This window comes from Littorina saxatilis, linkage group LG4 (assembly GCF_037325665.1).
Source record: "Littorina saxatilis isolate snail1 linkage group LG4, US_GU_Lsax_2.0, whole genome shotgun sequence".
In the NCBI taxonomy this organism is placed as follows: Eukaryota; Metazoa; Mollusca; class Gastropoda; order Littorinimorpha; family Littorinidae; genus Littorina; species Littorina saxatilis.
The window spans coordinates 29284184-29297930 of NC_090248.1; the positions used below are offsets into that span (position 1 = coordinate 29284184).

General features: G+C 43.7%; 1 protein-coding gene across 1 annotated transcript in view; it reads right to left on the reverse strand.

Annotated features, from left to right (window-relative positions):
• The window catches only part of LOC138964430 (glutamate receptor-interacting protein 1-like), a 70061-nt gene that overhangs the window by 6753 nt on the left and 49561 nt on the right, over window positions 1-13747 (reverse strand). Inside the window, exons 3-13 of the mRNA XM_070336385.1 lie at window positions 11065-11136; window positions 10560-10623; window positions 9999-10144; window positions 9231-9536; window positions 8010-8157; window positions 7226-7407; window positions 6488-6697; window positions 3923-4115; window positions 2883-3164; window positions 1453-2439; window positions 632-890 (exon numbers count right to left, since the gene is read on the reverse strand). Coding sequence (XP_070192486.1) covers window positions 632-890; window positions 1453-2439; window positions 2883-3164; window positions 3923-4115; window positions 6488-6697; window positions 7226-7407; window positions 8010-8157; window positions 9231-9536; window positions 9999-10144; window positions 10560-10623; window positions 11065-11136 — 2849 coding nt within the window. The remainder of the gene's footprint in view (window positions 1-631; window positions 891-1452; window positions 2440-2882; window positions 3165-3922; window positions 4116-6487; window positions 6698-7225; window positions 7408-8009; window positions 8158-9230; window positions 9537-9998; window positions 10145-10559; window positions 10624-11064; window positions 11137-13747) is intronic.

Here is a 13747-nt window from a genome sequence, read left to right on the forward strand (position 1 = left end):
GTCACTTTTAGTGGTTCACTACCTTATTTTGGTCACATTTCATAAGGGTCAAAGTGACCTTGACCTTGATCATATGTGACCAAATGTGTCTCATGATGAAAGCATAACATGTGCCCCACATAATTTTTAAGTTTGAAACAGTTATCTTCCATAGTTCAGGGTCAAGGTCACTTCAAAATATGTATACAATCCAACTTTGAAGAGCTCCTGTGACCTTGACCTTGAAGCAAGGTAAACCAAACTGGTATCAAAAGATGGGGCTTACTTTGCCCTATATATCATATATAGGTGAGGTATTCAATCTCAAAAACTTTAGAGAAAATGGGAAAAATGGGAAAAATAGCTGTTTTTTAGACAACATTAATGGCCCCTGCGACCTTGACCTTGAAGCAAGGTCAAGATGCTATGTATGTTTTTTTGGGCCTTGTCATCATACACCATCTTGCCAAATTTGGTACAGATAGACTGAATAGTGTCCAAGAAATATCCAACGTTAAAGTTTTCCGGACGGACGTCCGGACGTCCGGACGGACGGACGGACGGACGGACGACTCGGGTGAGTACATAGACTCACTTTTGCTTCGCATGTGAGTCAAAAAACCACTATGAAACTGGGGAGATAACAATGTACCTGGAGAACTCTATCGAAGGTCTTCAAGCCTGCCCACTGAGCAGGGCTGTCGGTGCGCACAGCACTGACGTACACGCCCTTCTCGTACATTCCATCTGACAGGCTGAAACCAAAGTCAGACGCAGCGCTCGTTTTCTCCATGGTTACTCTATGAAGCTGGATGGGAGTGGGTGTGAAGATGGTCTGCAACTCTTGGTCAAAAGTACGACCCTGGTCACCTGCAGGCTCAGAATCCTTGGTCTTTGGCTTTACTTCAAACCTGCAAGTAAATCAATGGTTTTTACCCGTGTCTGGATAAAGCGGATCAATTCATAAACTGAAAAAAGCAGTCTTATAAGGATATATAGTTGCAGCCATAAACAATATCATTCACAACCACGTAAATCATTTTAACTACTTTAAAGAGCTGCAAAATCTTTGAAAGATCTCATTCCGTCTGTGTATCTCATTACGTTGCAAATAACTTTACTCACTTAATGAATGAATTGGGGTAGGCAGCTAAATTACCCCTTGTAACATACCGCTACAGATGAAATCCACTGACAAACTACCATGAAAATATTGTTCGTATAGGAATCAAACCAATTTATACAGAACTACAAATATCAAAACAAAAAGGAAACACAACAGAAACCCAGTTTTGGTCTACGTTTTATCAATACTGTACATGTATTTTGCTGTACATGTATTTTGTCGGCCTGTTGCCAACTTCTTCAGGATGGTACTGACATGCTAAGGAATGACGGCACGTGATGCATTACTTGTCATGATGGATGTTACGTGAACTACAAATAGTGAGTTCACTCATTCACTCCCATTACCTGTGCAATGCATCTTGGGACTTGGACGTGCGCTTAGCATGAGAGGTACTCTTGGAGCGCTTCTCTGCAGCACGCTGATTCAACTGCTGGCGAGAGTCCGAGTGGTTGGACCGACGGTCAAGACTAAAGGTGCTTCGCTCACGCAGGCTGGCGCTGATCTGACGCAGCATCTCTGACCCGGCACTGTCCTCAAGGTCACCCAGCGTTCGCACCCAGTCCTCTACCTCCACACTGCTGGCTTCGCTCTGATGACTCTGACCGCAGTCGAAGTTGTCTTCGTTGTCGTTTTCTTTATCAGCCCAGTCGTCATCGTCCGAGAAGTTGCTGTGACCCATTCCTTCCCCACTGCCGTCGAAAGCTCCGGAGTGACGAGAGTGCCTGTGTCCGGAGCTGTCCGTGGAGTAGCGGTGGTGTTGGGGAATAGCCACCACCATGGCGTGAGAGCTACTGGACATATCGTGTCCCATGCTGTCCCACGATTCCATAGCGCTGTCAATGCTGGGGATGGGGGTGGAGCGTTTGCTGTGGTCGTCAAGCTCCGTCATCTTGCCTTTAGACTCGTCAGCAGCCAGAGGCCGGGCAATTTTTAACGTTACTGTATCCCCGGCACTCTGCAGCATGCGAATAGCTTCCGACAGGGGTTTGTTCTTGGTGGTGCTGTCGTTGATGCCTAAGAGTAGATCTCCGACGTGCATTGCCCCGGTCTTCTGCGCAAGCCCTCCCGGTGTCAGCTCCGAGATGATGATGTTGTCCAGCGGATCTTCCGTTCCGGAGATGGTGATGCCCAGAGGACCGCCGTGTCGCTGCAGCTGCACGATGTAGGTGATGCAGTTCTTGTTGCCCTCGTCGGGGTCGTCACGCTGCAGCTTGAGCTTGACGATGTCGTCTGGCAGTTCCAGGAGATGGGTGGCGTCATCCACGGTGCAGGTGCTGAGGCTGACATCGTTGATGGCCAGTAGCTTGTCACCTGGCTGGATTGACCCACACCTGACCAAAGAGGTAGAGCATTTTAGCAATGATATTTATTTTTGGTGATTTATACCTTCCAAATAACACTTTTGCGCATAATGCAATTACCAGATAAATGACTTGACTTCTTCTCGCGATACCTCCACCAGAAAACACCGCCCATATTCAAGCCATACAGGTAAATTAACCGATACACATTGATTCTGAGCGGAAAACAACCACAAGTTGAACTTGGATTTCCCCGAAAGCGGCTGCCTAGATGGCGGCATAAAAATGGTCATACATGTACGTGTAAAAACCAACTTGCGCAAAAAACCTGAGTGTCAGTGAGAGTTTCAGCCCATGAGCTCAGAAGAAAAAGATTAGAAGAACTTGAAAAAAGAAAAGAAGAAAGAAACACCTCAGGTCTATCATCTGTATCTTTCAGCCCTCCAAACCCTATGCAAGGTGTTTCGTCTTACCTGTGTGCAGCACTGCCCTGCCGCACATCGGTGATCACAAGGGGGTCCGTTGTCTTTCGCCTGCCCCCAACCGTGATACCTGTCCCGCCAGATTTCTTAGCAAGTTTCACAGCGTACGTTCCACAGCTAGGGGTCACTGACTCGGCCACATCAAATTCAATCTCCAGCACGCAGCGAGGGCGCGATTCTCTGAGGAACTGGTTCACCTCCTCCAGCGTTCTCTCAGTGGTGTCCACTCCGTTCACATGCAGGATGCGATCCCCCTCTTGTAGCACTTCACACCTGGCAAAAATAAAGAATAAGGATAAGGATAAGATTTCATATAGTCCTGTGATTTGTTTGTTTGTTTGCTTAACGCCCAGCCGACCACGAAGGGCCATATCAGGGCGGTGCTGCTTTTACATATAACGTGCGCCACACACAAGACAGAAGTCGCAGCACAGGCTTCATGTCTCACCCAGTCACATTATTCTGACACCGGACCAACCAGTCCTAGCACTAACCCCATAATGCCAGACGCCAGGCGGAGCAGCCACTAGATTGCCAATTTTAAAGTCTTAGGTATGACCCGGCCGGGGTTCGAACCCACGACCTCCCGATCACGGGGCGGACGCCTTACCACTAGGCCAACCGTGCCGGTATATAGTCCTGTGAGGTTACCCTCATGGAAATTTGGGCTACTTTCTCACCGTGCTAAAACTCACAGTACCTTTCAGCCCTATCCTCACTACTTTCTCCTCCCACTCCTTTGGTATCGACATTTCATCTTCTACATTCTAACCCGCATACAACGCATAAAAAGCATAATAGAGTTGCAAAAACAGTTCAGAGTGCAGAGAGCACACCAACTATACTTCAAACACATTGGGGAAAAAAAAAATTGCAACTTCAAAATCCAAGATGAACCAAAAATGATGGAATTCCTACAACTTACCTCCCTTACCAAACTGGAAGTTATCAGAACACTCCACTATTCCCCAACTAGACTAAAATAACCGCACTGTAAATATTAAAACCAATTAACCCTAATTCACACTTACTTATCGGCAGCACTGCGAGGCTCGATGGAGGCGATGGTGGGAGGGTGGGAGAGGATGGCAGTGGAGAAGACGCCCCCTTCCAGGACGATCCCCAACCCCTTGTGGTCAGCGAACAGCATGAGTTCCGTCGTCTCCGAGTGACACACCTGGTTGTTGGCAGTACGCACTGACGTTGCCGTTGACACCATAGACACTGAAATTACAGGTTGGTTATTATCAGTTATCGTGTCTTTAAACCCCTGTCACACTTGGGCTGCGTCCTCACGGAGTTGGCATGGCGTTGTACATTTCTCAGAGCGCCGTGGGATCGCAGGAACATTTCTGCGATTGACTGCGCTCTCACGGAGTGCTCTCGGCGTGCTAGGAGTTGTCACTGCGCGTCCACGGCGTGTCGATTAAGCGGAAGTGCATGTATATGACAGGGGAGAGTACTCTGCGTTATGGGGTTGGCTCACAACGCACTGGCAACTTCCTGCGAACGCCCTGCCAACGCTGGCGGACGCGGTAGAAGCGCAGTGACATCCCCAAAGACTCCGTGACGTCTCCGTGAGGTTTCCGTGCAAACACCCTGCAAACGCTGATGGACGTGGTAGAAGCGCAGTGACATCTCCGTGAGGTCTCCGTGCAAGCGCCGCTGACTACCACTGCGTTCGTACTGCGCGCCAACGGAGCTCTTGTGGCGCTGTAGGAGACCTTACTGTGCTGCTACGGCGACCCTACAGGAGCTCTTGTGGCGCTGTAGGAGACCTTACTGTGCTGCTACGGCGACCCTACGTCGTTCCTACCACGCGCATATCAGAATGCCGAGCGACGGCGCATACTTTATGTGTGCCCAAAGTGCGCGCCGTTGCATGGCGTTCTTGGCGACCCCACCATGTCAAATGGAGATGCCACCGCATTGCTCCGGCGCTGTAGGAGACCCTACTGCGCGCACCTCGGCGTTCTTCATTTTTCTTGGACGCCGCGGGAACGCCGTGAGGACGCAGCCCTAGTGTGACAGGGGTGCTAGTTGATATTGCTATTCGAGACTGATGCAAAATTATAGGTACAGTGTAAATAAAAAATGCATGACACAAACAATAGAGCAAGTGTCTACACTGATACAATTGCATCCTGATGTCCCTTTGATGAAAGGAACCCTCCCAATAAAGGGGTCCATGAGCTTGTGCACACATGAAAGACTTCATTTGTTCCCTGTTCCGATTCTTGTTAGCGAAGCCAAATTTCTTCCAAATGTGAGACTTCATGACCACATCTGCACCAGGCTTCAGAATTTCTTTTCTCTTTCACATTATTTTTCATAAATGGATCTTTTTACATTAATTCACTATTATTTACTACCCCAAGCTATTAGCACTTCCAGATTTTCCACATTAATTAAAGTGGCAATCCCCTTTTAAGACTTAAAAAAAAGAGAGAAAATTCGGTCTTTTAAAGTAGGGAAACTTAAAACGGGGATAAATGTACACAGGTTATATACAGTCGAACTCGCTTAAGACGAATCACTGGGGATCGGAAAAAAAGTTCGTCTTAACCAAAATTCGTATTAAGAAAATTGATCGATTTTTTTATTTTTTTTTTTTTTTTTTTTTTAAGTCTTGTACATTTTATGGTGTTTCAATTTGTTTCTTTCGCAACTTTCATGCTGCTTCACGTTTAGACAATAAAGTGACATACTCAGGTACATGTTCATGTGTGTCTCATGTTGAGTGATGATTGTTGAGTTTGAGTGAGAGTGAGCACACAGATGTTTCATCCAGTTGTTACGTTTTTGGTCACACACACGCGCACACACTGACACTGTCCACATTCGCGGTGTTCCTATCATTTGTCCGGAATCACTTACCTTGGCGACGGGTAGCAAACCTTGGCCAATTTAGTTTTTTGTTTTTTTGTTGCAACATGATGTTCAAATCCAAATCGAAAGCACTGACTGACTGATAAACTATCGCGAACCGGCGAACGCAAACGTTGAGAGTGTGGTTTCCCTTGTCCAAGGGAAACCACTCTGGCATCTATATTTTTGGCAATGGCTTCCGTTCGATGTTTCGTTTTTGGTATTCGCGAAGGAAATAAACGTCAGTCAGTCATTCATGTTCAGTGTCTGAGCTATCAATCACTTTGATTCTAAATTTGAAATTGTTTTGTGAGTACAGTGTAATCAGTTTAACTTTATTCAGTGATCGGTTGAGCAATGGTTCAAGCAGTCGACGCAAGGGAAGACTTTGACACACGTGTATTCAAACTTCTCAAATTCCCATGATATGTCGATCTCGGGACGAGTTTAAAGATTTCGTCATAAGCGTGAGTAAATTACAGACATTATGCATGCTTGGGAATCCAAAAAGTGCTCGTTATAAGCGTAAATTCGTTATAAAGAATTCGTTTTAAGCATTTTTTTTAAGCATGAAGAAAGAGGTATTCAGTTGGGAACTTAAAACTAATTCGTTATAAGTCAAAATTCGTAACTAGCGTGTTCGTTTTAAGTGGGTTCGACTGTACAGAAAATCGAAAAACCAAGGTCTATTAAAAAGGGGGGTTCCATTGTATCAAATTCCAACTCACTGCATGAGTTGACCTTCCTGTCCATGCCAGGCCAGGTGTACTTGCTGACGGCCGAGCCCCGAGAGCCACGGGAGAGCGTGGCAAAGTGGGCAATGGCTGAGGTGGAAGCAGCGTGTGAGCTGTAGGAAGGCATGGTGCAGATCCCATTGTGCATGGACGGTGCTGGTGACGCGCTCGGGAGGGTGAAGGAGGAGAGAGATGGTACCAGAGCTGTAAAACAGAAAAACACATGTATGTTTGAACCTTTTTGTCAAAGCTGATGTTGGTGTCTCGATGACAGTAAAGTTCACATATAAAATCATACAACACACAAAAAAACCACACACACACACACACACCAGCACAGCACAGCACAGCACAGCACAGCACAACATAACACAACACAAAACCACACAACACACACACAAACATCACACAAAATGTAAGGTAGAAATGAATCAATCATGAACCCACACTGTGCAATGATACGGACAGTAAACACCTACACCCACATCCCATCCCAAGTCTACCCTTACCACATACAGTGCTGACATTTGCATTACAATGCTTTCTCTGTGATCGGTGAAATGTCATAGCAGTGATCATTGCGACCACTTCAACAGGGCATTTCAGCCATACATCCTTATTGAATCAAGTGGTTTTTTCCTCTCTCCCCACCCTTCTATACCTCTCCCTACATGATTCAACATCTTACAGAAGTCATTCAAAAAACACACACACTTGCAGATCTCTCATTACATTTTCTGGAGAGGGCTTCTCTTGAAGCACAGTGTTCCAAGTGGGTCACAGGCAAAATCTCCAGTTTCACAAAATTCTCCGTCCCGGATTTCAGCAATTGTGTTGCCTCGGCTACAGACATGTGTTCCACGCCGGCGCCATCTATTGATAGGATGTGGTCTCCAACATGCAGTGCTCCACTCCTAGTGAACAGAAAAAAATCAAAACAATATTATAGATATCAAAGATGAAGTATTGAAAAATACAGACACAGCTGCCAGACCCTCATGGTTATCTTTGATCAAGTAGCCTTTTAAATACTTTACATGACCAGTATTTATCTGAAAAACTTTTTAAAATGTCTTCCACCAATTTTTAAGGGACCGAAGATGGGTTCTGAGCGATAAGACCTTTGAAGAGATGTAATCCATGGCTATAAAACCAACCCTTGAGTCTTTTACACCTAAATGATAATTATATTCTGTTAGCAACTATAACCATGAGCTGCTGATTAAGACTTTCCTACTGACTACAACTAATCACACAAAGTGAGTGGTCGGGTGAGGACAGCTGCACATTCTCCCGCTATTTTTTGGTCAGAGACTGCATACTCTCTCTCTCACGCACACACACGCACATGCACACACACACACACACACACACACATGAGCGCATATACACGCATGCACACTCACACAGTACATACACAGTAACACACACACACACATATAACACAAACTCACACACACAGACTGACAGTGCACACACACACACACACACACACACACACACACTCACACACTACCTGTCAGCCACGCTCATAGGGCGAATGCTCTCCACACAGACGCAGGCCTTTCCCTGGTAGGAGCTTTGCGTCAGTACGATGCCTAGAGCAGACCCTGGCGTCTTGTCTATCTCCACCAGGAGAGGGCCCGATGCATGCTCCACCGCATCTGAACATTCAACTTTGTAATCACAGGTTATCCACATGAATACAGAAAGGAGTTATGAATAACTGATTAACAAAGCGAAGTAATAAAGTATTTTTTTTTCTTGGAGTAATGAATAATCAGAAACTTTTTCAACAGACAGAAAAAAAATGTCCTTCCCCTCACCTCCAAAACCTTCTGCGCCCAATCTAAGGGAGAGAAACAATTTGCAAAGATGCACGTTTGTGTAGTCCAGGGATAGAAACCTTGTTTGAAAACCCTTCTATCATTTTCAAATATTTTTTCTTTCTGCCCTTCAATAGACACGTCACACCCCACGCACCAACAAGGAGAACTGTGTTCAAATACCAAAACAAATAATTCATGCATTTTGTATGAAAATGGAGGTAGCTTTATAAAATGTTATGTTCAAATAATCTGATATGCAAGGTCTTAAAACAGATCAGGATAGGGGGTGGAGGGAAGGGTCGAGGTATTCAATTTGGGGGATCTGTATACCAGGGCCTAGCGTTGGAAAAAGTAAGTTCAGCTTACAAAGCCCCTGGTGGGGGTTCGGGGGACGAAGAAAGCCCCCCGAATTTGAAGATTTTTTTTTACCTAAAATGCCCCCCCCCCCCCCCCAAGAGGATTGAGCAACTAAATTATGCCATAGTCCATAGTCCGTATCGGCACATTACTTCTTCTGACTTGCCTTCCGCCTTCGGAATGAAATCCAGCCATTCCCACTTCCAGGAATACCTGGATTCTTTGTCACTGAATGGCTGACCCAGTTCAACAATGTCGCTTCGAGACATTATTTCAAGTCTAGAGCCACAAAACACCGGCACAAAGCATGCTCGCGCGATGCCAGAGGAAGTGCGTGCTCAAGCAAACTGTCAAACCGATTGAGAATTGAACCGAACGGCGCACAAAACGAAAGCTGGGACTGTTTGGGTTTACCGTTTGGGAATAACAGGTTTTTGCATTTCGGCGTACACCAAATCGAGTTCCGCGTACTGGAGATGTTATTTCGGCGTAAAGTACGCCGAACGGCTTACAATGCTAGGCCCTGTGTATACTGTTCTCACACAACTCACCCATAACAGCCACATCATACGCCACGGAGAAGGTGGTCTGGTGCCCACACTGCTGCAGCAGGGACCACATCTCCGTCAGGGTCAAATGCGTGACCTTGTACCCGTTGACCTGAAGGACACGGTCACCGATCTTGACATGCCCGTCGCGGTCGGCCGAGCTACCAGCCCTGATGGCGACAATGGTGAGGGGGAAGGCTCGCATATTTTCCACCTTCATTCCCCCGCGTAGTGTGAAGCCGTACCCAGGTCCTTCTTTGTCCAGTGTTACCTCCCACTGACGAGTCTGTATGTTAGCCTGGCTGGATGCTGGACATAAAGAGAGTTTGTAACTTCTGTGTCAGGTGTGGAGTTTGTTTTCTGGAGTAAGGAAGGTAAGGATGCAATCTAAGAGAGAAAAAGCAGTAAAAGAGCCAGACAAAAAAATGAAAAGAAATTCAACGTAACTTGTCAGAGAAGTTCCAACATTTTTTCATGAACACATTTGTGACCTGCAGTTGTATCCCTGTAGCATGAGCAGTCACATTGAATCTTCAATGGTAAATGCACATAACTACAAACACACACCCTAACCTAACCCTTTGCAAGGCCCCAATTCTCTCCCAACAGAATGTAAATGTGGCTTGAATATATGTACTTTCTTTTCTTCTTCATTTTCAGCACTTAAGGACAGGCAATACACAGTGATACCATCACAAACATTTAGCTCTCACAAGTAAGAGCAAAAAGTCATTAAAATCAATTACTCAAGATGAAAACTAAGTAGCTTACATAGCTCTGGTATCTCGTACTCCACTTCCAGGGTGATCCTTTCTCCGGCATTCTTCAGCAGGTTGATAATCTCGTCGTGCTTCAGGGAAGCAGTTCGAATCCCGTTCACAGACAGGATGTACTCTCCAACCACAAGTGCATCGGACCTGGACACAAACAACACAAAGTCAAAAATCAAATAAAAAAAATCAATTCTAACTAAAAACTAAAATTTACACTGAAAAGAGAAATCTGCAAGTATAGTCTCTCCCTCTTTCTCTCTCTGTCAATTTTCCATCCTCCTCTCTGTGATGATAAATACATTAAGCCACTGAAGAAGATTCAGCTGACTTTACAAGAACATTTCTGATGCATGGAAAAAGCATGAAAACTAAGCACTTTGACTAACATTTTAAATTAAAGGAATACGACACAACAATCAGACCACAGGTAGTGTACGTAGCAGCACAATGACTATTCTTTTATCTTCCAACAAAGGTAATAAATTTGAAACTTGCCAGACTATTAGCAGTTCAACTGATCACGGAGTCCAACAACCATCTATAAAATCAAACCAACTACCTTTGTGCGATGCTTCCAGCTCGCAAGTTGGAGATCTGTGCTCTGCATCCTTTGTCTGAACCACCTGGCAATCAATCAATCAATCATTCATTCACTCAATCAATCTGGCAACAACAACAACACAACAACAACAACAAATTGAAATTGATCATAAACACTGGAAAAAGTTATAATCTCATTTTTCAGTAATCACAGCAATTCATCGAAAACCGCAAACACAGCAGTTCTTATCTAGTATCTGATAATAAAAAACCCAGCGGCAAAGCAGTTTTTTTTAACTTAAGTGTCTGCTCAAAAACAGCAAACATCTTATTCCGTGTCTGAATTCTGAAAATCTTAACTATATGCTCACACACAGAGGAATTACTACATCAATCATATTCATATGTTTCAAAGACCACAGGAGCTGAGAACAAACATAAGACATTTATTTTCTGACAGAAAAAACCCACTACTGTCTCTAAGGTAAAAAGGGTAAAGGGATATTATATCATCAGTTTATTACCTGTCACTGTGAGTCCCAGACCACATCCTTCTTTCTTCTGAAGCTCTACCACTGCAACTCCACGCCTGTCCTCTGTGGAAACATCAGTAACATTAAAATATTAACTTTACTCTTATGCCAAAACAACACCTCTGCACATAGTCCAATATGTTAAACCTTCAACAATGCATTGAAAATCACACTGATCACTATAAAATAAAGACAAAACTCGCACAGAAAAGCAAAGACACTGACACCATTTAGCTGCTGCTTAAGGGGTTACTTGTGTGTTCAAATCGCTCGTCAGAAACATTACACATTTTGTGCACAGGTTCCTCTAAGCAATATGGACACATCTGTGCAAAGAAAAAAGGGGGTCGACGTATTAACTTTTTTTTTAGAATTTTTTTACTGGGGGTTGTCAAGTACGATTTTGCGAAAAACACTGCGATTTTTAACATGATCCCAACTGACATATTTAGCTCTACAAATAATAAATGAGACATTAGTTTGTGTATATAAATGAATGGAGAGTATAACTTTATCATAAAACGGTACTTATCAACGTGCATTTTCAGAAAATGATCGAGGTTTATCGAGGGCGTACACATAAAATTATCACTCCTTTAGTAGTAAAAACGTATTTAAAAAAAATTCGCGTGTGAGAAACATTACACATTTTGTGCACAGGTTCCTCTAAGCAATATGGACACATCTGTGCAAAGAAAAAAGGGGGTCGACGTATTAATTTTTTTTTTAGAATTTTTTTACCGGGGGTTGTCAAGTACGATTTTGCGAAAAACACTGTGATTCTTAAGGGTTACTTGTGTTTTCAAATCGCGTGAAAGAAACATTACACATTTTGTGCACAGGTTCCTCTAAGCAATATGGACACATCTGTGCAAAGAAAAAAAGAGGTTGACGTATTAACTTTTTTTTAGAATTTTTTTACTGGGGGTTGTCAAGTACGATTTTGCGAAAAACACTGTGATTCTTAACATCATCCCAACTGACATATTTAGCTCTACAAATAATAAATGAAACATTAGTTTGTGTAGATAAATGAATGGAGAGTATAACTTTATCATAAAACGGTACTTATCAACGTGCATTTTCAGAAAATGATCGAGGTTTCTCGAGGGCGTACACATAAAAATATCACTCCTTTAGTAGTAAAAACGTATTTAAAAAAAATTCGCTCGTCAGAACATAACTAAACTTGAACACAGCTAAGTTCACTGTATACAGATACAATACCTGTAAACAAAATAAGTTGTTGTCGTATTGTCTGCTTCACAATTATTCCCGTACCAACCCCACCCCCATATCTTGACTGACAAAAATGATAAAAAAAGAAATAATTTGGGAGTGCTGTTGGTCAGTTGGTAGAGCGCTGGACTTGTGATACATGAGTTTGAATCAGGGTGAAGGGTTGGGGGTCGGAACATTTGTGTGCAAAGTTTCATGAAGATCTATCCAGTAAATTTCTATGAATCGCACACCACACACACACACACAGAGACACACACACAGACACACACAGACACACAGACACACAGACACACACACACACACACACACACACACACATATATATATATATATATATTATATACACCAGGGTAGATCAGTTAGTTTGTAAGGGGGGTGTTTTTAGAATTCAAGAGTGTAAATCGAGGTCGCAGAGCGCCCGAGACTGATCAAGGGGCATACGCCCACACCCCCCCCCCCCCCCCCACCTCAACACAAGAAAGAACAAAAAGTCGCACGTGAAATCCATTACACATTTTGAGCACATGTTTCTCTAAGCTATATGTCCACAACTGCAGACAGACAAAAAACTTTGTTTTCTTATTCATTTTTTTTATAAGAGTTTTGTCAGTTTTGGGGGGTACCGGGTGGACACATATGACCTTACAGAAAACACTGTAATTCGTAACGTCATCCTAACTGACATTTTTATCTTTAGAAAAGATAAATAAAATATTACTTTGTGTAGATAAAAGAATGGAGAGTATCACTTTATTATAATACGGTACTTATCAATATGCATGCCGAAAATTATCCAGGATTGGCGAGAGCGTACACATACAATTATCACTCAAAAACGTTGTAACACAAAATTGGCTCGACAGATCATAAACAAATTTGAACACAGCTAACTTCACTATATACCGTTGCAATACCTAAGAAAACCATAAGGTGTTTTCTTATTGCTTACTCCACAATTATACCCGCACCACCCCCACCCCCATATCTTGACTGACAAAAATTGATAAAAACATTCATTTGGGAGCCCAGTAGGTCAGGCGATAGGGAGAAGTGTGGGTACTGTGTGCAGAGTTTCATAAAAATCTGTATAGTAGTTTTCTCTGAATCGCAATACAAACACATACACCCAAACACTTGGTGCCTTTAGTGCACCGATACCCCCTGCCAACCCCCCTTCCCTCCCCCAGATCCAATACCACCCCCCCCCCCTCCACCACCCGCCCACCCCAGTAATCACACACACACACACACACACACACACACACACACACACACACACACACACACAAGCAAACCAACCCCTCATAGCGATAAGAATAAGTACACAGTCAATAACTATATTTCTGACTATTTACAATTGGAATACATGCATACTCTCTCTCTTTCTCTCTCTCTTTCTCTCTCTCTCTCTCTCTCTTTCTCTCTCTCTCTC